At 49.3% G+C, this 22136-nt stretch overlaps 1 protein-coding gene and 2 pseudogenes across 1 annotated transcript; 1 reads left to right on the forward strand and 2 right to left on the reverse strand.

Moving 5' to 3' along the window:
* Positions 1-4392: 4392 nt before the first annotated feature.
* LOC136492722 (uncharacterized) lies at positions 4393-15269 on the reverse strand (annotated as a pseudogene).
* On the forward strand, positions 8266-12814 carry LOC136492720 (uncharacterized; annotated as a pseudogene).
* A 2945-nt stretch (positions 15270-18214) lies between the features above and the next one.
* On the reverse strand, positions 18215-19357 carry LOC136492723 (ethylene-responsive transcription factor 3-like). Its single transcript, XM_066488721.1, has one exon. The coding sequence runs from the start codon at positions 19122-19124 to the stop codon at positions 18561-18563; it is 564 nt and encodes a 187-aa protein (XP_066344818.1). The 5' UTR covers positions 19125-19357; the 3' UTR covers positions 18215-18560.
* Between the last annotated feature and the right edge of the window lie 2779 nt (positions 19358-22136).

Genomic DNA, 22136 nt, shown 5'->3' on the forward strand with positions numbered 1-22136 from the left:
CGCCGCCTATGCCAGAGACTCCTCGGTGTTCGGTCATCGCCAGCGACACCGAGGACTCCTCGCTCCTCGGTGCTCGGTCATCGCCAGCGACGCCGAGGACTCCTCGCTCATCGGCGCTCGGACATCGCCGGCGACGTCGGGGACTCCTTGCTCCTTGGTGCTTGGACATCGCCGGCGACGCCGAGGACTCCTCGCTCCTTAGATCTTGCTATGTCTCATCGGTGTGCTATCAAGCTGCTCTATGCTGTTCGGATCAGGGTGCTGATCTTGGGCAGCACGTCTAGGGTCTTGATGACCGCATGTCAGACGACGTCAGCAAGCTTTCAGACTTCTTTTCCTTTGACCCTGCTACAAGATTCATTCTTCATCTTCCAGCAGGCTCGGGGACTAAGAGGGCACACTTCACCTTGCGGTGAATGTGCTTGTTCTCATAACGAGGCTACGCCCGGGGACTGGCTGGCTGCTCGGCTGCTCTTCTACTTTCTGACCCTGGCACCACATGACTACGTCACCTACTGTCAGGCTCGGGGACTAGCAGTGGGGGTATGGCCCCCGGTATCCTCAAGACAAGACATGGGCCGCACCATCAGAGGTGGCCTAGCCCACAAGATCAAGGCATGCATGGCGCCGCTCGACGTGCACCGCAAGACATTGTATAGTACCAAATAGGATACTTTCCTTGTAACCCTACCTCCTCCAGAGTATATAAGAAGAGGTAGGGGTCCCCGAGCGGACAAGATACATACACGATCCATCAAGATCTATCTACTACATCTCAATACAATACACCAAAAACACAGGACGTAGGGTATTACGTTGATTAGACGGCCCGAACCTGTCTAAATCGCTGTCTCTGCGGCTTGTGTCACCATCCGGTTCCTGATTACGCGCACCTCCACCGACAAATCTACCATCGCAGGATACCTCTCGGTGGACTGCCGATGATATTCTATCGACAGCGCTCGGACATCGCCAGCTTCACCAGGGACTCCTCGGCGCTCGGACATCGCCGCCTACGCCGGGGACTCCTCGGTGCTCGGTCATCGCCAGCGACGCCGGGGACTCCTCGCTCCTTAGTGCTCGGTCATCGCCAGCGATGCCAGAGACTCCTCACTCCTCGGTGCTCGGACATCGCCAGCGACGCTGGGGACTCCTCCCTCTTCGGTGCTCGGACATCGCCAGCGACGCCAGGGACTCCTCGCTCCTCGGTGCTCGATCATCGCCAGCGACGCCGGGGACTCCTCGCTCCTCGGTGCTAAGTCATCGCCAGCGACGCCGGGGACTTCTCGCTACTCAGCGCTCGGACATCACCAGCTTCGTCGGGGACTCCTCGATGCTTGGACATCGCCGCCTATGCTAGGGACTCCTCGGTGCTCGATCATCGCCAGCGACGCCGGGGACCCCTCGCTCCTTGGTGCTCGGTCATCGCCAGCGACGCCGGGGACTCCTCTCTCCTCGATGCTCGGTCATCGCCAGCGACGCTGGGGACTCCTTGCTCCTCGGTGCTCAGACATCGCCAGCTTCGCCGGGGACTCCTCGGTGCTCGGACATCGCCGCCTATGCCGGGGACTCCTCGGTGCTCGGTCATCGCCAGCGACACCGGGGACTCCTCGCTCCTCGGTGCTCGGTCATCGCCAGCGATGCCGGGGACTCCTCGCTCATTGGTGCTCGGACATCGCCAGCGACGTCGGGGACTCCTCGCTCCTTGGTGCTTGGACATCGCCGGCGACGCCGGGGACTCCTCGCTCCTCGGATCTTGCTACGTCTCATCGGTGTGCTATCAAGTTGCTCCATGCTATTCGGATCAGGGTGCTGATCTTGGGCAGCACGTCTGGGGTCATGATACACACATGTCAGACGACGTCGGCAAGCTTTCAGACTTCTTTTCCTTTGACCCTGCTACAAGATTCATTCTTCATCTTTTAGCAGGCTCGGGGACTAAGTGGGCACACTTCACCTTGCGGTGAATGTGCTTTTTCTCATCTCATGGCTATGCCCGGGGACTGACTGCTTGCACGGCTGGTCTTCTACTTTTTGACCCTAGCACCACGTGACTATGTCACCTACTATCAGGCTCAGAGACTAGCTGTGGGGGTATGGCCCCCGGTATCCACAAGACAAGACATGGACCGCACCATCAGAGGTGGCCCAGCCCACAAGATCAAGACGTGCACGGCGCTGCTCGTCGTGCACCACAAGACATTGTATAGTACTAAATAGGATACTTTTCTTGTAACCCTATCCCTCCAGACTATATATGGAGAGGCAGGGGTCCCCTAGCGGACAAGATCCATCTAGATCTATCTACTATATCTTCAATACAATACACCAAAGATACGGGACGTAGGGTATTACGTCGATCAGATGGCCCGAACCTGTCTAAATCGTTGTCTCTGCGCCTTGTGTCACCATCCGGTTCTTGATTACGCGCACCCCCACCGACAAATCTACCATCGCGGGATACCCCTCGGTGGACTTCCGATGATATTCTGTCGACAACACCCAAACCCAAAATGGGTAGCAGGAGACCTAAAATCAGTCTCCAACAGAGTACCTATACGAAAGACCCATTTTGGGTTGTCTGAGAGGTATAACCTAAATATGAGTATCCTCTCTCCTGTAAACTCTTTTGGGTCCTGTTGTTGGAGAGGATGTCGAATAGGTATTGAATCCTTTGACTGTTGCGCTACCCAAACGTTGAATGGGTATTGTATTCTGGGTGTTGTTGTTGGAGATAGTCTAAGAGGCACAACCTAAATATGGGCACCCTCTCTTCTGAAAACCCATTTGTAGAAAGGATTCTCTTTTGGATCTTGTTGTTGAAGATGTCGAATAGGTATTGAACCCTTTACCTGTAATGCTATCCAAAAAATAAATATGTCTTATATTTTAGGTGTTGTTATTGGAGATAGCATAATAGCCGTGTAGCCACTGTCGTAGCTCACAGGCGTACGGGCGGCACGCTAGACCATGAGTTGTGCAAACGCTGTATAATACATTCCAGCTTACAGAACATAAAGGTCTACTCTCTAATGCACAACAGCACATGTCCAAAGAAACAAAAAGTGTATCGTGACAATATCAGTACAACGGGTCTCCACAAGGCTCTGTTAGAGCCCGTTTGGCTGGGCTCCGAGCGGCTCTGGCTCCTCTGACTCCTTCCCTGTTCATCTCCTGTAGCGATACTGTTTATCGGAGCCGTTTTTCTCTCTCCTCCTTTCCTCTCTCACTGACAGCGCCGGAGCCGGAGACGCTCGTTTTTTTGGCTCCTCCGGCTCCAGCTCCTGCGTGCTTCAGTTGCGCTACAGTGTGGGAGCTAGAGCCGGCGGGAGCCCGGCCAAACGCGCCCTTAATTCTAGTGACCGGTAGCGCTCGTCTCCGCCGATTGTCCCCCTCTTTTTTCGTCTGATATATCGTTGGAGGTCGGAGGAAGTCGGGATCTATCGTTTTTAATAAATTTTTTCAATAGGTCGAGTCTTTAGGGTTAGGGTCTCTCCAAGCTAAAGTTCTTGGTTTTGGGGATTTATTTCCTCCTCCACCTTTCCAGGGACGGCGAAAGGGCAGGGTGGAATCGTTTTCTCTATGACGGCTCTGTTGAAGATGCAGGGCAACAACTACGGCGTCAGTATCTTCACCGATTTGACGACATGTAGACTTTTTATTTTCGGACGGCGACATCAAGGCGGAGATGGTGTCGCCACCATGGAATATTTTTTTCCAGTCTCTTCTCCATTTTATTGTGGTTAGTTCTGGCCACAATGAAGGACTATGAAGAATAAGTTTTGGATCGGTCTTTCCCATTCTTCGGTGACAGAAAGAAGAAGGAAGACATCAGAAAGAAGAAGTTTCTCAACTCCGCCTACATGAATGTTGGCCATCGTTCGTTGATCATCTGTTCTCAGGCCTTTTGCCGAGTGTTTGCCCGTACGGTCATCCATACTGTAAAGCGTCGTACAGGTTTGGTTTTGAGATCTAGATCTATTCACAGAGGAGGGAACCATGGATACAATTTAGATGAAAATCAATTTCTGAATATTTGTGTTATCCAGAGTGCTTGTAACGTGTTCATGTACTCAGCTATTATCTAATATAATTCTTCTTTTTTTTTAAAAAAAAAAAGCTCTCTCAATTCTATAATAGCGTGCCATAAGGGAATTGTGCAACCCAAACACCACTAGCAGCAGACAGGTTCCCTGCCTATCGTCAGTCAATGGTTTCACGCATGTAGTTGGGTGCATTATGACCTTAATATGCTACAAAAATGATCCACCACAGATCGAGCTGAGTACCTACCAGTCATATGAGCTGTTCTAGTAAAGTCGCATGGACTACGCACCCTCAAGTCACCCTCAAGTCCACATCCTAGTCCATGTAGTATGCAATGAATATAGCTCATGCACTGCCCGCTGCTGGCTGAGTAGCACTGCTAACGTTCGCAGAGGCCCCGCTGCTTGAGGTTGAGGGGGCCTCGGTGCTTTGACCCACCGAAGGATGGGCGTCGGCGCTCTTGTTCTTGGAGCCTAACCTGCTGTTTCTGAGCATGTTCCTGAGCCGGTTGAAGGGCCGCCAGTGCCATCTGTTGTGTGACTTCATGTGGCCCATCATCAGCTTTTGTTGCTCTCTTCTGAAGGCCCTTCGAGCGTACCAAGCACGATTTTTTTTTATTTTTAACATTTTTTAAACTAATTTTAAATCAAACACTATTTTATTTATTTTTCTAAAACTAACATTTTTGCCCGCGTCTATTTCCCTACGCGGCGAAACGCCCGTGCCGCGCCATGCATAGTGGCGCGGCGAGAGGGATGACGTGGCGCTGACCGGGGCGCTGACCGGTGACTTGGTCGGGGCTGCCGTGCAGCGGATCTAGGCGCGGCACTGACGCGCCACGGAGCATGGCGCGGCAAGGCCAGGCCAGACCCGCACTCAACTGTTCATTCTCTTTCCTTTGCATACGACCGCGACTCTGCCGCTCTGCGAGTCGCCAGTGGACGGCGAGTAGTCAGGCAGTCAGGCAGGCACGGCCGCACGTGAACGAGTGAGACTGAAAGTGAATACGTGATCCGCATAGGTACGAATGGCCTTAAAACACGCACCAGCTAGGACTACTACCCGCTAGTTGAGTCAACTCTATTCATGCAAAAGGACTAGCGTCCTATAGATGAGATGACTATTCTAGCAAGGTGCAGACGTGCAGCACCCCACCAGTGTATGGATGTGCATGCTCTAGATAAATTTAGTAAAGAAATCTTGATTAATTTATATAACAAGCATGGATCAACAGCCCTAGTTCTTGACGACATCACTGTTAATAGTAAAAGATGACGTGTATAAAGAAAAGGGTAACTAATCAATTATAAGTGATATTTAATGGAGCAATATTAATTGTCTCATGCATGGTATATATAACGTGAATGGTGCCTAATTAACGTAGTTCTTGTCATCTGGTGTTGAGTAGTAGTAAACCAAAGAGTAGAACATGTCACATCTCTAGTTTGCTTGAACGGCTATCTCTCTGTATGCATGAACAGTTAGTGCAGCATAAATGCATGAACAGCTAGTTGAGCCTAGGGTGACAGGCTAGTATGAGAGGTACAAGTACCAGCAGGTGGGACATTACCTGCTCCTATCAGTCATCCGGCTTTCCGGCTTTCACTTCAGCAAGCCCCAAGAACGAGTACACTATTGCTCAATGTGTGCATTGCAGGTCCGATCAATGTGTATGTGTGCTATTTCGCTTGAGATGATTGAGCAAGATCATTTTAAGACCATGGAACACTCAAATTTTATAACCACAGGGTTAAGATCTAATGATCAGAATTAATTCAAAGATAGAACATATAAAATATCATACCATGACTGATAAGTTCAAGCAAACAACGCTGTCACGATAGATCACTGATAGCATTTGCTCGACGAGACGATGACAACAACCGACAACGGCCCTAGAAAAATTAGAGTTTCATATGTTGAAACCGAACTTCATTACCAGATAGCAACGAAATTAGAGTTTCACATGTTCGCAGCAACATCCACCGCATACATGCCACAAAACTTCCACACTCCTGAACAGAGTTCAGAAAGCTGGATAAATTTCAGCCTACCTCCCACTAGAAAAAACGACCAGCTATTGAACTTTAACAGAAATCTGGTGCATATATAGAAGTTACCATACTTAAGTAGGCACAACAAGATTTTTTTTAAGGATAAACATAAGCAGATCACAACATTATTGTTCATAGTAATTACACCAGTCAATAAGCACACGCCCGGTGATCATAAACCAACTGACGGTGTCAAGGACTAAACAAGATACACCTAGTAGCCATAGCTAGTCCTCCTCATCGTCCTGATGAACTCCTCAAAGTCTATCTCACCGTCACCTACGACAAACCAGAAATCAAGATAAATTACAGCTAGTAACTTAAAAAATGAGGGTTTTTCTAATTTGCATAAACAAAGAAAGATGGCAGAGCACAACTAACCATTTCTGTCCGTCTCTTGCACCATGCCTAATTTGCTGCATTATCCAGAAGATGAGTAGTGTTATTTCAAGGAACTTTCCACAGCACATGGATGTGGTTCCATACTTGCATGGGCTCAAACACAAAAGAAAATATGAAATAATATTGTGGCTCTTATTTTCGCGAGGGGCATAATATATCATGGACAGGATGAACCGATGAACTCATCTCATCAACAAGCTAACTTCTTAAGAAATATGAAAGATAGGGACACTAAAAGATATGCTCAAAAGGAAACAGTCACTGCAAAAGAAACAGAAGGAAATGCTCAGCGCAACAATATCAGCAGGAACTCTCTCACTACTTAACATTGCGCTTATTCTAGGACTGCTTATGCAAGATTACAATATCAATTCACCAAACATAAATGGAAGAGCTATAGCATTCTTTGCCGTAGAACTGTCGAGGAACAAGACAACTACAACGCACTTTCTAGAGAATGTTGCCTTACCTCATGGCAACATTCAGCTCTTTTGCATCAATGGTTCCTGTGAGATAAGTATGCTAGTAAGATATCAACAGTTCCAACACCTGGAAAGCAATTGCGTCTTTTCCTGCCGCGGTGTCGGAGTGGAAAGCCGAGCAGCCCGCCGCTGCCAGACTCTGAAAAGGCGTTGTCGCTTCTGCGCACGCACGGCACAGGGGAGGCCGGGACCCCTACCTCCCGCGAAGGCCTGCTGCACCGCCCGCGAATTAATAAGTGGATTGCCGCGCCATGTGCCGTGGCGCGTCAGTGCCGCGCCCAGATCTGCGGCGCGGCAGCCCCGGCCACGTCACCGGTCAGCAGCCCTGGTCGCTGCCACGTAAGCACCCCTGCCGCGCCGCCATGCATGGTGCGGCAGTTTGAATTCGCAGCGTCGTGCGAATAGGCGCGGCCAAAAGTGTTATATTTGAAAAAAAAATTAAACAATGTCAGTTTTAAAAATGGTTTAAAAAAAGTGTTAAAAAAATCCCAAGCACCACCTCGCCATCCTAGCGTGTACCTGGAAAATTCCAGAAGGTAACACACTTAGGTTGATGCGAACAGACAGACTGTAATTTGTTACTCACGTAACATTGTCACCAGATAGTTGGAGCTAGGAATTATAAAGATCTCCCAACGACAATGCACGAGCAAAGTGGAATTGCTTAGGTTGCAAGATACTATGGTGGTGGAAATTTAAGCTGCCGCCGACAGCACATGTGTGGGAAAAGGTTCCATATCCATACCACTAATGGGGGCTGAAGCATGGCATGTTATGGCAAGTGGAGCCGGCCCAGGGAACATGGCATGTGAAATTTAACATCAGACCTGTGAATTCCAAGTTTGACTATCACTATATACATGGCAACATCATAGCTAAAATAAGATCTTTAAGTTCAAAATGGTCGGCAGTGTGTACACTGTACAAAAATAGTCATTATACTTGATGCTTTGGGTAGTGGGAAAAGGTCCAAAACTCAAAAGCAAGCCTGATAGTAAATGTACTCCTTCAACATCTACCCGTCCTAAGCCAGTAAACACATAGATCGATGAATCAAGTACCAATTTGATGCATGATGGTCAATGTGGACTCCAGTCATGCCAAGTATAGAACATATGCATGGATCTAAGCTTAATTAAGCCTTAGGTAACCTTATCTAGAAAGTAAGTAACATGCTAGGTCATAAAATGAATTTCACAAATTAAAAGAGCAGTACTATCAAAGTAGATAAGAGCGAAGTACAAAACCAAAGTTAAATATCAACAGCAAGAACATACCCAACAACCATTGTGGTCATCGCCGTGGCTACACAGGCTGGAGCAATGATTTCAAGTCGTCCGATTAATCGCGATTAATCGCGATTAGTCGTCCTAATCGGTCCTGGGTGCTCGATTAGGGACCTCGACCCGATTAGCTCGATTAGGGGCCTGGTCGTCCGACTAATCGTCGCCTAATCGCGATTAGTCGTCCGATTAGGGGTGGGACGACTAGTTTTGGCTGCTTTTTTTTTGCTGCCGCGCGCGGGCCACTGGGCGAGCGCGCCAGAGCGCGAAAACGCAGCTGCGTGAGCGCGCGCGCGCGGGGTCACGGGCGCGCGCGAGCGTGGGAGGGATAAGGGGTTTTGGCTGGTAGCGACAAAAATTTCACGGGAAATTAACAGCCGCCGCCGGCCCTGTGCTCGCGACTCGCGAGTCGCGCCCGCCCTCTGCTCCGCCGGTGGCCGGCGCCCCTGCAGCCTGCTCCTGCCGGCGGCCCTCTGCTCCGGCGGTCCCGCCCGCCCTCTGCTCCCGCGGTGGCCAGCCGCCCAGCCCTCTGCTCCCGCGGTGGCCAGCCGCCCAGCCCTCTGCATCCTGCTCCCGCCGGCGGCCATCTGCGCCAGTCCGCTCGCCCTCTGCTCCGCGGTGGCTGGCCATCTGCGGCTCTGCGCCCGCCCGCCCTCTGTTCCTGCAGGTGCCTGGTCGCTCAGCCCTCTGCTCAGGTGTCTGCTCCCGCCGCCTGCCATCTCCTCCCGCCGCCCTCTGCTCCAGCAGGTGGCCGGCCCTCTGCTGATCTATTCCCGCCGCAGCTGCCTCCCTGCCGTTCAGGTCCTTCCCTCATCCCCTGCTCCTCTGCCCTCTCATCTCTACTCCTCTGATTTGGATGCTTCATGTTCTCTCAGGGGTCAGGGGCTCAGAGTTAGAGCTGCATTCCTCTGATTTGAAGGCCTGAAGGTGCCGGCCCTCTGCTCGTTGGTGATGAGCTGCTCTGACGACTGTATGTCCATTTTCCCTCCCCATCTGCTCTCCTGACCTACATGGCTGCATCCTCTCTGGCTCTGCTAGTAATGCTGCTAACTATCAGCCTTGTGCTTGTACAGCTGTGGAGCGACGACGTGCAAACGTGGAAGTGATAATGCCAATGCCTGACCTTGACGGAGGTGTTCTACATTCATCATCTGGGTCAGGTGCAGCTGCCACGGCTTCCTCAGCTAGTCCAGATGTTGCAACACTAGTTGAGAGGGCTATTGCAAAGCTACCTCCAGAGCTTGCTGCCCAAGCTGTTGACACCAAGAGGAAGGCAAAATCACAAGATCCAGGATGGAAGTATGGGTGGTGGCCAGATGCTTCGAAGAAGGATTTTGTGCAGTGCATATTTTGCAAAAAGATTGTCCCCTCTGGAATAAAAAGATTCAAGCAGCACCTTGCCGGGGGGTATGGAGATGCAGTTGGATGTCCTAGTGCTCCAGAAGTAGTTAAGAAGGAGATGGCTGATTACCTGAAAAAGAACTCAAGAACTATTCTAGCTTTGAATCCTACATTAGGTGAAGATGAAGAGCAACAAGATGATGCTACTGCTGCAGAAGAACCAGCAGCTGTACCAGAACCAAGCTCTGGAACAAAAGTCAAGCAAAAGAAGAGGATTGCTCAGGCTGCCATCTCTTCTTTCACTGTCACTGCTGCACCAAAACCAGCCACTCAAAAAATGTCCAGATCAGTGAGCTCAATGCTTTGCAAGTCACCGGAAGAAGTAGTTGAAGAGAGGAACAGATCCAAGCATAGTCAACCTACACTTGAGCATTGCACAAAGAAAAGTAAGGAGGCCAAAGTAGTTGTTGATGATCATGTTGCAGATTTCTTCTACGAGAATCGCATTCCATTGAAAGTCATTAATTCTAGAAGCTGGGAAGTTTTGATTGAGTCAATTGGACAATACGGCCCTGGGTACCGCTCACCATCATATCATGATGTAAGGGTACCACTGCTTGAAAAGGCTGTGAACAGGACATCAGAGTTGAGGAAGAAGCATGAGGAGGCTTGGAAGGAATATGGCTGCACCATAATGTCCGATGGGTGGACTGACACAAGCCATCGCCATCTCATCAATTTCCTTGCTAACAGTCCAGCAGGGACTTTCTTTCTAGGGTCTGTTGATGCTTCAAGTGAGATAGCAAATGGACCATTGTTGGCTGATTTGTTGGAGAAGCAAATAGATAAGGTTGGGAAGGAACATGTGGTACAGATTGTCACTGACAATGGAGCCAACTTCAAGGCTGCAGGGAGGCTTTTAATGGAGAGGATCCCACATGGCCACATCTATTTTGGACACCATGTGCTGCCCATTGCTTGGATTTGTTATTAGAGGACATTGGGAAGATCAAGGAATTCAACACTTGCATCAACATGGCAAAGAAGGTGTGTAGGTTCATGTACAAGCATGGGAGGATTCTAGATCTCATGCGAGATAAGATTGGAGGAGATCTTGTGAGGCCAGCTATAACTCGCTTTGCCACTTCATTTCTCACATTGGCAAGCATGCATAAGAACAAGACTGGATTGAGGAATTTAGTGGTTAGTGAGGAATGGCAAGCTACCAATTTCTCTAGCACTACAGAAGGCCGGCAAGTTGAGAACATTATCCTTTCAATGCCATTTTGGAATAAAGTGGAATTATGCATAAGAGCTACACAGCCACTTCTTGTTGCTCTTAGGATTGCAGATGGAGATGAGACACCTGCGGCTCCTGAGATTATGGCAGCCATGGATCATGCAAAGGCTGCAATCAAGGATTCTTTGAAAGACAAACCAAATTTACTCAAAGAGGTACTAGAATATTTTGACAAGAGATGGGAAAACCAAATGGAGCAGCAGTTGTATGGAGCAGCCCTATACTTGAATCCAAGCAAGTACTTTGCCATAAGGGAAAAAGATAGGAGACAAGCCACAAAGCTGAGAATTATGTTTAATCAAGTTATGTGGAAGATGGTGAGTGATGATGAGGACCAAAACAAGATAAGCAAGCAAGCAGATGACTATGAGAGGTCTGAAGGCCAATCCTTCTCAAAGCCAGGAGCAATAAGAGACAGAGATAGAAAAAATCCTAGTAAGTTCTCCAATCTAAAATTTTGTATAATTATTTCCTTACCTTTTCTGAAAGATATCAGCAATGAACTAATAATGGATTTCTATACTTTGGAATGGAATTTGCAGTTCTTTGGTGGGGTGCATATGGTGGCCTGACATATGAACTTCAATGTTTAGCAAAAAGGATTGTTAGCCTTTGTTGTTCTGCATCTGGATGCGAGCGTAATTGGAGTGAATTTTCTACTGTAAGTGCTATGCTACAGCTATTGTTGTGCTAAGTAATTGAGTATGGTATCTAATTCTGCAATCTTTTGTGTAGATCCATACAAAAAAGAGAAACCGGTTAGAGCACAAAAGGTTAAATAAGTTGGTATATGTCAGCTACAACCGCAAGATGGAAAACAGATTTAAAAACATTAGAGAGCTGGGTTCCAAAGGAAAGCGATCAAATCCACTCTTGCTTGATGAATTTCATTGGGAAAATGAATGGGTCAATGACAATTGTGAACCAGTTCATGAAGGTGCTGCCAATGCTATTACTTGGGCTAATGTGGATGATGCTATTGGTGCAACTCAGGGTCTAGAGGGCCGTAACTTGCCTAGGGCTGCTGCTGCTCGTACTGCTATTCCTGCCCCTGTGAGGCGTACTTATGCTAGGAAGCGTCCAAGGAACACAGTGGCTCAAGATCTTGATGAAATAGATGATGAAGAACAAGATCAGCAAGTAGAATCTGATTCAGCAACACCTATGGATGAGGATGAAGAATCTGCACCACCACCAACAGCAACTGCAGATGGACATGGAGGCTTCCATTTCAATGATGATTTGCTTTATTAGATGGCTACTAGTTGCCTACTTTTGTTGGACTATTGTGTGTTGATGTTTGCGACTTTGTGTTGAACACTTTTGCTTATCTGTACTAAACTAATTTGCTTATCTGTACTAAACTAATTTGGTTATGTAATATGCTGCCCGTGTGGCTGCCATGGTCTGCTAAATGCTAGATATTTGCTACTGCAGCAGTGCTGCTATTGATATGTGTCAATAACTCAAGATCAAGACTACATTAGTGTTGCTAATTATGGTGTTCTTTGGTATTGCAGGCTTCCAGCAACAAGTCAGCAAAGGAATGGAGTTTGGGACAGTTGGACAGTGAAGAAAAGGCAAGAAAACAACTCCCACAAGTAAGTCACTTGCTAAACACTAATGTAGTCTTGATGCTTGCTATATTGTGTACACTATATAGTACATATAGGTATATATATAGTATGTATATGTCCTGATGCATAGGACGATTATATGGACGACCAGGGTCGACTAGGCTCGACTAATCGGCCTGGTCGACGACTAATCACGATTAGTCGCCTGGTCGGTCCTATAGCGACTAGGTTCGACTAGACGACCTGAAAACATTGGGCTGGAGCGCTAATATTGCTAGAAGTGACAATCTTTTTTTATCTCTTCATGTTCAACTTTGTGGTTACCCTTCAGCTGTTAACATCAAGAAATGGTATAAGTAAATATGTCTAGTAGTCAATACGCGCAACAACAACAACAACAACAACATAGCCTTTCAGTCCCAAGCAAGTTGGGGTAGGCTAGAGTTGAAACCCACCAAGAGCTCCAAGTCACGGTTCAGGCACTTCAATAGCTAGCTGTCAATATGCGCGAAAAGAACAAAAAGAAAATAGAAAGGGACAAGGAAAGCAGATCATCCAACCATGCGAAAACTAGTCGGCAGCGTGGTACAATATAAAAACCTAAAGCATCAAGTTTTTTTTTTTTTGCTGGGTCAAGGAGTGTATCTCCAACATCAGAGTGCACCACAAAAATGAAAATAAGCAACGTAATGAAATAGATACAGATGAAGTGGACAGCGAGAGAACACTTTAATCTTGTTGTCAACAGCACAACAAGGTATGTTCTGTTGGAATACTAGGTGTGGCTTAAGGTGGTATTGTAATCTGTGGTAGTTGCCCTTCAGAGACAGTGTTTTGCTCTTCCTTTCTAATATGGGAAATTTGTCTACAGGACAATTTTGTTCTTCCTTTCTAATATGGAAAATTTGTCTACAGGACAAGAACAAGTGTGCCCTGCCTATAGGACACACACAAAAACTTCTTGTCACTAGTGTCCTACAGACAATGGGAAAATTAACAGCATCCTACTGCAAAAATCAGAAAAAAAAAACTCCCCCAAACCAATTTTCCTTGTAATATAATAGGTCGTTTTCCTGCATGTTTGTTTCAACAAAAAAATGCTGCTCCGGAAACAAAATAGCACCACACACATGTCCAAACTTGCTTTGCTGTCAGATTTGCATATGTAGGTCAAGCTGAGAAGTGAGAAATGAGAATGGCCCAAACAGGTGTAAAGGATACAACTCTGTGTTCAAAGAGTAACTAAAAAAAGCTTTGACAGTTTTTCTTCTGTGTGGTGATCTTACTGTCTGTCTGGGGGTGTGCGTTTGTGTGGCAGTGCTTTTGTGTGAGAGTTTGTTTTTCGAAAGTGTGTGTTTTCAGACCAGTTATCTCTTTTTGACTAAAAGACACAACACTCCTGCATGTTTAAGAAAACCAGTATTTTTTTTTCCTTTTTTTGTCAGAGGATAAGAGATTACACAAGTGTCTTAATGCTCACACCACCTGCTGGGGTTACCAGCTTCACCAAAGAAAACAGTATTTCTTCTAAATTACTTACAGATGATTCAATTGACTCAAGCCTCCTTTCAATCCTTGATTGATGCACCTGGCAAAGTGAATAGCCTATAGTGAGAAAATTCACATTGTAAATATTGTGAATCCATCCAATGAAGATATTTCTAAGAAGCATAAGTAAAGTACATTACAAATACTTAAAACAGAATATAATTAAATTGATCAACATGAGTTTAGAACAATCACCTCATGCAAATTAAATTGGGGAATCAGCAAAGAATCCAACACCAAAGGTAAACTATGCTTTTCCAAGCCTAACTCGTACAGTCCTAAGAAAAATGGGATACAAACAAACTCCAAGTTTCCATCTCAGCCACACTGGACACTGCAGAAACCATTGATGTACAGTTCCAATCTAGTCATTCCCTAATCCCTTATCAAAGGGAAGCACTATGAGTATCAAAACTGTAGCAGCATATAAGCTGCACGATTGCAGCACTACCTCCCACAACTACAGCCAAAAGTGACTGGGAAACCCAGCCTGATGAATCAGCCTGAACTTCCAGACCGTGGATTATTCACACATCACCCACCGAACCATGACCAATACTGAAATCTAGAGCAACAGCTGATCTGCCAGAGCAGGAAGGAGCGTACCGGCCCAAGCCGTGAGGACGGAGGCGATGGAGGTGCCGACGGTGAAGACGATGCGGTGGTTCTCGAACACTTGCTGCGGGCCATCGGAAGAGCGCACGCGCACGCGTCAGCGAATCAAGCAAAATCACAGCAGATACGGGGGACATTAGGGATGGGGGGCTAGGTCGTCAGTCGTCACCTTGGTGGAGAAGAAGGTGTCGCAGACGGCGGCCCAGGAGTTGGACGCCCGCCTCCGGATGTTGGGGAGCGTGAGCAGCGCGCGCCCCGCGCCGCCCAGCCGCCGCACCACCATCGGCCCCCTGACCTCGGGCGCTTCTCGCCTTTTGCGGGGTGTTGCTTGGGCGGGCCGGGGGATTCGAGTGTTTTTCGGGGGGATTTGGGTGGGAGGCGAGCAGCCGAGCCGGCTTAACCGCTTGGCTCCTCTTCCTCCTCCGCTTTCCCCTCCCACGGCGGAGGGAGGCCGACCAACTTGCGGAGTACGCAACGAACGGGCGCCGCCCCGTGAGGTGAGGAGGGTCGAGCCTCGAGCGAGACACGAGACTCTGGTTGCGCCTTGCGAGCGCGATGGCCGATGGGGGCGAGCCGGCCAGGGCCCAGGAGTGAATCTGGAGCCTCGGGAAACGGGCAAACAAGATGGATCCGCCGGCTGATCGTGGCTGATTTTGGCTGATTTAATATTTTTCCGTGAGAGAATAAGTCGAAACAAGCTACAATGTAATCAACCGAACACGCTTTTGCCACGCCTACCGATGGCAACTCCGTTTGCCACTTTTATACGGACAACTATATATTTACCACACGAAACATTGAGACTCTTATGTATTTATCGTTTTAACTGACGTGGCACACCACATAGTTAGCCACCGTGGCAGCGCTTCTTAAGACCACCGTTGCTTCTCTTCGTCCACTCGCTGACATGTGGGCCCCATAAGCCAGGTTCATCTTCAGCCTCTGGCCAACAAGAAGGAGGCGAGCACGCGCCACTTATTGCCATCCGCACGCATCCAGGCTGCACACGCCTAGGCCGTCCAGGGCGCTGCGCGCCATGCCAGGGTTGGCGGTCTCCTTCAACCTCTCCCACCGTCACAGCTCGTAGACACGGCTGCGCTGCCGGGCGCCGCCGCCAGAAATCGCAGCTGCTGCCCGGCGCTGGCGGGACTCCGTGCGCTGCACAACGCGTTCACCGCCTATGTCGTGCTCGACTCCGGCGTCGTCAGGCTCGCATGCGCACTGGCCTCCCGCACGCCACCGCACCCTTCATCCATATCTGAGCTAGCTCTGGAGCTTCGCGGGCGTGCCGGTGATGGTGGCCGCCGGCGCCAGAGCTTCGCGCCCCCGCGTCGTCCTCGACTACAGCCTGTCGTGCCGCCCTCCAGCACCGCCCGACGTGTAGGCCTCCCGCACCACCCGACGCGTAGCCCGCCGTGCTACCTCCTCTGCGCCTCCCGTGCAGGCTCAACGCGCAAGCACAGAGTCCGCTGCAGTTGCGGAGCCCTTCCCAAGCCCGCCGGAGCGGCTCCACCCTCCCCGCGCCGCCATGCCCAAGTCTACCGTCTCCGCAGCCGACCGCTGCCCATGCCGAAATTGCACCAGACTCCGCAGCCACCCCATCCTCTGTTCTTCTCATGTCGAACTCAATCGCACGCACAGATGCACCCCATGGGCCACACGCACGAATGTCCTTGCCTGCACACGCATCGCTGCGCCGGCCATGACTGAGGAGGCGCAGAGGGATGAGCCTGTGTATTGATGGCTGATGCTGGAGGTTGAAGGAGGACCTGACTGATGAGGCCCACATGTCACCGAGTGGAGGGAGAGAGAAGCTGCAATGGTCTTGAGAGCACTGCCACGATGGCTAACTACGTGGAATGCCACGTCAGCGAAAATGACAAATACATAGGAGTCTCACTGTTTCGTGTGGCAAATATGTAGTTGCCTATATAAAAGTGGCAAACAGAGGAGTGCCATCCGTAACGATGATAAAAACTTAAAAATCCCCGACGAAGTACAAGAAAAGGAAGAGGAATTGGTATTTGAATTTTGAAACACCGTGTTCGTACTCCAAATTCCTTGTGTGATCGTGCCAAACTCGTGAAATATGAATACGAATACGAATACAAATACAACAATTAATGTGTCCTTGGTAAGTTCAAGGACATTTGCTCTTGGTCCTGATTCACTCCTGATGGACTGACTGGACGTCGCTGAATTTGAATGTGAAACTGATAGTAACATACTGTATAGATTGTAGATTTGGAAGAGTAGGGTCTATAAATTTTGTGGGACTAGCCAATGGCTGATCTAGAAAATTTTTCCATGGGATATATCATACCAGTATTTTTCGCCTATAATAATATGGTATAAAATCTACTTATCAATTAGATCATAAAATTTGGCACAATATATATAATTACTAAGCAACCCAATATATTCGATGTTATCCACTTATCAGTTTCTGGATTAGTATCAACATGCTATACACCTTCTTCATGTTCAAAGAGATTGCAGTGGTTTTTTCAGCCGAGACTTCTCATTATGAAAATTGCCCATTTTTGTTTGAGTTTTTAACTCGACACATGTACGCCTATAGTGACATGGCTCTGTTCGTTTTGCTGAAAAGCCATGGCTGAAAGTACCGTTCGTTGATTTGCTGTGAGAGAAAAACACTGTTCATTCGCTGAAATAGTACGGCTCATAAGATAAACGAATAGGGCCATAGTCAATCTTAATATCAGCATGTTCGGCTGGTGCTGATACAATCATATACGATCGTAGATTATTACTGCTGGCTGGTTTGGTGTGAGAGAAAAATACTGTTCTCTTTAGAGATTTACGATCATTTACGAGCAAGCGAACAGGTTGTACGATGGTTTAGCTTGTCAACGATGTTCACATGCACAATCGCTTTGTTCATTTTAAGACAAGTATATGGCCAATCCTCTGTCCTCTCAAAAAAGAGAGATGATACATATGTAATTACAGGGATACACTATATGTTTTTGGGAAAAAAAAAACTATTGCCGCTTTGCAGATTTTGAAATTCAAACCAAAGATGGCCATGTTGACGGAGTAGTGAGTTCCTTTCCTCTCTGTAAGCCATGATTTTTACAGCAATTAGGAATTGTAACACTCGTAGCCAATCGAAATCTCAAAACATGGCCTAAACAATGGTGGAGCCTGTATGAAAACATTTGATGTAATGCCTGACTTGTCCTGTTACATTGTATTCCGGCCAAGATTTTGTCGCTAGAACTTAAAAAAAGAGAGGAAGAAACCAAAAGTGGTACGTTGTTGATACGTTGAATCTTTGCACTCCTACACAAACAAGCAAGTATGAAAGCGAACAGGGCATGCATGAACCGATGAACCACGTCGCGTCTACCTCTATCCCTGGCGAGACAATGGCCCTGTTTGTTTGATTTGTTTATAATTGATTTTTTTTTCAATTTTAGATTGTGCTAGTTTAAATTTCTAAAACAGCAAGCAAAAGAATTAAGATAAAAATCAAAACGTTTGGCAAGATTTTCACTTTTTGTTTACATGAATTCGACTATAAGCCAATAACCAGCAAAAATACCTCAAGATTGCCACAATTTGTGGCAAGATTCGTGTTGATTCGTGAACATCTCTCTGATGTTTTCTAGTGTACAAGTACAAAGTACAAACAGAATGGCAATATCAGATCCAAATATAAGAGACATGGAAAAAAAATAAAACTCTCGACGATCTGACTGACCTCTGAATGAATTCGTTGCAGAAATCATCATCCAATTCTATCGCCATCGTATCGCGTAGTACAAGGCAGCACTGGTACAAGCTCTCTCACGAGCACGACAAGTCAAAGCAGAATCCGGTCAAGAAAAGAAGACCAAAGCAAAACCGCCTTCTGTCCCTTCGTCTCCGTCCGTGGATCCGATCGCTCAGAGCCACAGCTCCGTGCCGAGCCCGAGGTCGTGGCCATCGTCGACGTCGAGCGGCGCCGGGAGATTGAGGTCGAGCGTCGGGCGCGGGCACGAGAGCGACCGGACCGTGGAGGCGTCGTCGCCGTCGTCCACGACGGATGCCGACGACGCGCAGTCGCTGTGGCAGTCGGCGTCGGCGGGCGCGGCCTGCCGCGGAGGCCGCGGCTTCGCAGCGGCACGCCTGCGATGCACCGCTGCCGCCGCCGCCCTGGGCACCCCGGCCCGGGGCCCGCTGGAGGACTCGACGGTGGAGCTGGAGCTGCACGTGGGCGCGGGCGCGGGGGGCCGGGAGGTGAGCGCGGGGAGGTGGGCGGGGAAGTTGGTCCTGGCGAGCGGGCCGCGCAGGGCGCGCGCGGCCACGTCGTAGGCGCGCGCCGCGGCCTCGGCGGAGTCGAAGGTGCCGAGCCAGACGCGCGCGCGCTTCGCCGGGTCCCGGATCTCCGCCGCGAACCGGCCCCACGGCCGCTTCCGCACGCCCCTGTACCGCTGCGCCGCCGCCGCAGCCACCGCCGCGTCGCACATCGCGCTGTTATCTACCGCCTGCAGTCGTCGTTACACAGCAAAAGCAAAGCCCTCCTCGGCGCGCGGCTGCGCTCACCCTCGCTGTCGATCGGCCGAGACACGCACGCGGGCTCGACTCGACAGGGCGCCGAGGAGCGCAGGAGTGCGTGAGGGGCTGGGAGTCGACTACGGCCTACGGAGGAGAGGGCGCTGCGCTGGTGTGGTCTGGGCGTCGGGAGGGGCGTGGTGGGGGGTAGAAGAAGGCTGGTTGGGGGGTGGGGGGTGGGGGGAGGACGACGCGGCTGGGGGTAGCTTTGGGCAGCCGCTTCCCACCTTCCCCACTGCCTCCCTCGTTCGTTCGCTGCCATTATACTTTTCTTTTCCGGATTTGATTTCCCCGTGCCGTCCCGTACTTTCGTTTCTCCTCCCGTCCGTCTTCGGTCCTCCCCGACCCCGACCCCGCCCGCGGCCGCGTTTCGTTGCGGGGCAGCGATAACACGTTTTTTTCCCCGGTCTCGATCGACCTTAGACTATCTCCGAGACGTTAATAATAAGATCTAAAAAAAACTCTTTCCGTAAATGAGTCTTCAGAAGAGAATACTTATATTTAGGTTGTGAGTCTACTCCAACCTAAAAATGTGTCTCACATAGTACCATTCAATACCCAGTTTGGGTTTAGGTACCCATATGAATAAGCTGTTGGAGACAGTCTTAGCTGTAGCCATCTACTCCTATTCCTGCTCGTGACACGAGGGATCACTGAATGAAACACGGATAAAACACCTACTCTCAATGTAAAGTTTCATTCTAGAGTTTTATGGACATTTAATTTCATGACTCATAGATAGTTGGTAATCGTGTCAAGAGAGCATCTAGATTAAACTCATTTCTTCTCTCCCTTATTAAATACGCTGACATATCATCAAAATTACCTATATAGCAACATATTTAATATAAATAAAACTCACGTGAAACTCCCACTTACACTAGCCTGAGCTAGGGTCGCATTTACCTTGCCGCTGTTGTACCTGCCGCCTCAAAGGGCGACGTAGGATCCGAATCCTATCTTTTCCCGTGCCCTGGTTGAGGAGAAGGTTAGACTGTCTCCAACGGGGAAGGCAAATGGCGACCTATACCCAAAATACCTCGTGCACAGTTTTTTGCGTCCTAAAATTACGCTCCAACGGAGGGCGCAAAGACGGCACCCATTTTGCGTAGGAACCGAGTGGGAAGGCAAAAAAGCGTCGTCGTTTTTGGCGACGCAAAGCACTGCAGAGAGAGGGGGAGGAGCGACCGACGCCGGGCCTTGGCACAGGGGCGGGGCCGATGGAGGTCGGTGGAGGCGCGGCTGCCATCGTGGAGCCTGGATCCGCCCGGCCGCCATCGGAGGGAGCAAGGGTAGGCGACCTGGTGCCCCTGCAAAAGCCAATCCCGGCGAGGTCGCGGCGAGCGGATCTGCTCCCTCGGCGAGCCTGTGTGGATCCCCAGCGAGCGGCTCACATCCCCGGCGACGTCGCGGCGAGGCGTGCCCCTGCGGGAGCGGCTCCTCCAGCGTCGTCTGCACCTGCGCGCAGATCCAGAGGGGGCGCCGGAGGCGGGGCTAGAGGCGCTGCGCCTGGGGAGGAGGGGCACGACCGGAGGAGCTCCTGCCTTCTCTTCCCCGGATCCGGCCGGCCGGCTCCTTCCCCGGCGCCCCTGCCTTCTCTTCCCCGGATCCGGCAGGCTCCTCCAGTGCATCCGCTGGAGGCGACGCGGAGGGCTCGCGGGACTCGGTTGGAGGCAGCGCGGAGGGCTCGCTGGAGGAAGGGCATGGGCGTGGTGCTGCTTGGTGACAAAGGGAGGACCAGGCGCGCGGGACCAGGCTGGGGCCGGAGCAGCGCCGCCGGCGAGGAGCAGCCGCCGCAAGGAGCAGCCGGCGCGGCGAGGAGCTGGCGGCGCTCGGCCTTGTGCGTTGGACTTTTGCGTCCATTGTTGGAAACACGAAGTTTTGCGTCCGCGAGCTTTTCACTGTGTGTTACCTAAACTGTCAAATGCGTCTCACGTTTGGGTTACCGTCGTTGGAGTCAGTCTTAAGCGGCTATAAAAGGCGCATCTCGATCTACTGCTGAAGGCACAGTTTTTTGCTATGAAGATCTCAGGCTCAATTGGAATTTGAATTGGCAGAGATCTGAATCCTGGCAAAATTTGGTAGGTTTCATGTAGGGAGAGATTAATGGTCCATATAGCGACGTTCAAAGAAAGGACAAGAGGTGCGAGATGAAACAAGCACCATAATAAAATAAACTAGCCGGCAACCCCGCGCTTTGCGCAGGCAACAGTGGAAAAAAAAAGGTTGATACTGCGGAAAAAAAAACAGGTTGGTACTGTTCCTTAACGGGGCGAATACTGTTCATCGAAAACCGTCAACAGTGAAAAGGTTGGCAGGTTGGTACTGTTCTTTTAACGGGTCGAATACTGTTCATCGAAGCCCGTTACTGTGTATCGCACGTTTACTGTGCCGGAACAGTGTTATGTGAGAGAGGTCGGAGATTTGAGATTGCACGCCTTTTATACTATAGATATATCTTTGCTCTCCTTAGATTTCGAGGACATTGGTTGAGATTGCTTAGTATCTTGATCTTTGGAGGCTCAAGGACATTGGTTCAAATTGCTTAATACCTTGATGCGCGCTGAGAGTTGACTTTCAAAACTTTCATTGATTCTATGCATGAAGTGGCTATTAGTTTTTGAGACACTTACAATTTGAAGTCTCGAATTGAGTTTTTCTCGCATCCGACACATATATAGGTGGAAAAGCTACGTCTCACGACGTGGCCAATTATCTCCTAGCATGGTCAACTTTTGTGCAAGTTGAAAATCAATGAATTTGTTTTTGTATAATTTTTAGTGTTTTGGAGCAAGCCCAAATCTCTTAACTATATGTGTCAAGAAAAGATGGTTTAAACTGTTACAACACAGGGCCAGTTTGGATGCCGAAATTTTTGGCAAAATGCTACTGTAGCATTTTCGTTGTTATTTGGCAATTAGTGTCCA

Source organism: Miscanthus floridulus, chromosome 11 (genome assembly GCF_019320115.1).
Source record: "Miscanthus floridulus cultivar M001 chromosome 11, ASM1932011v1, whole genome shotgun sequence".
NCBI classification, from domain to species: Eukaryota; Viridiplantae; Streptophyta; class Magnoliopsida; order Poales; family Poaceae; genus Miscanthus; species Miscanthus floridulus.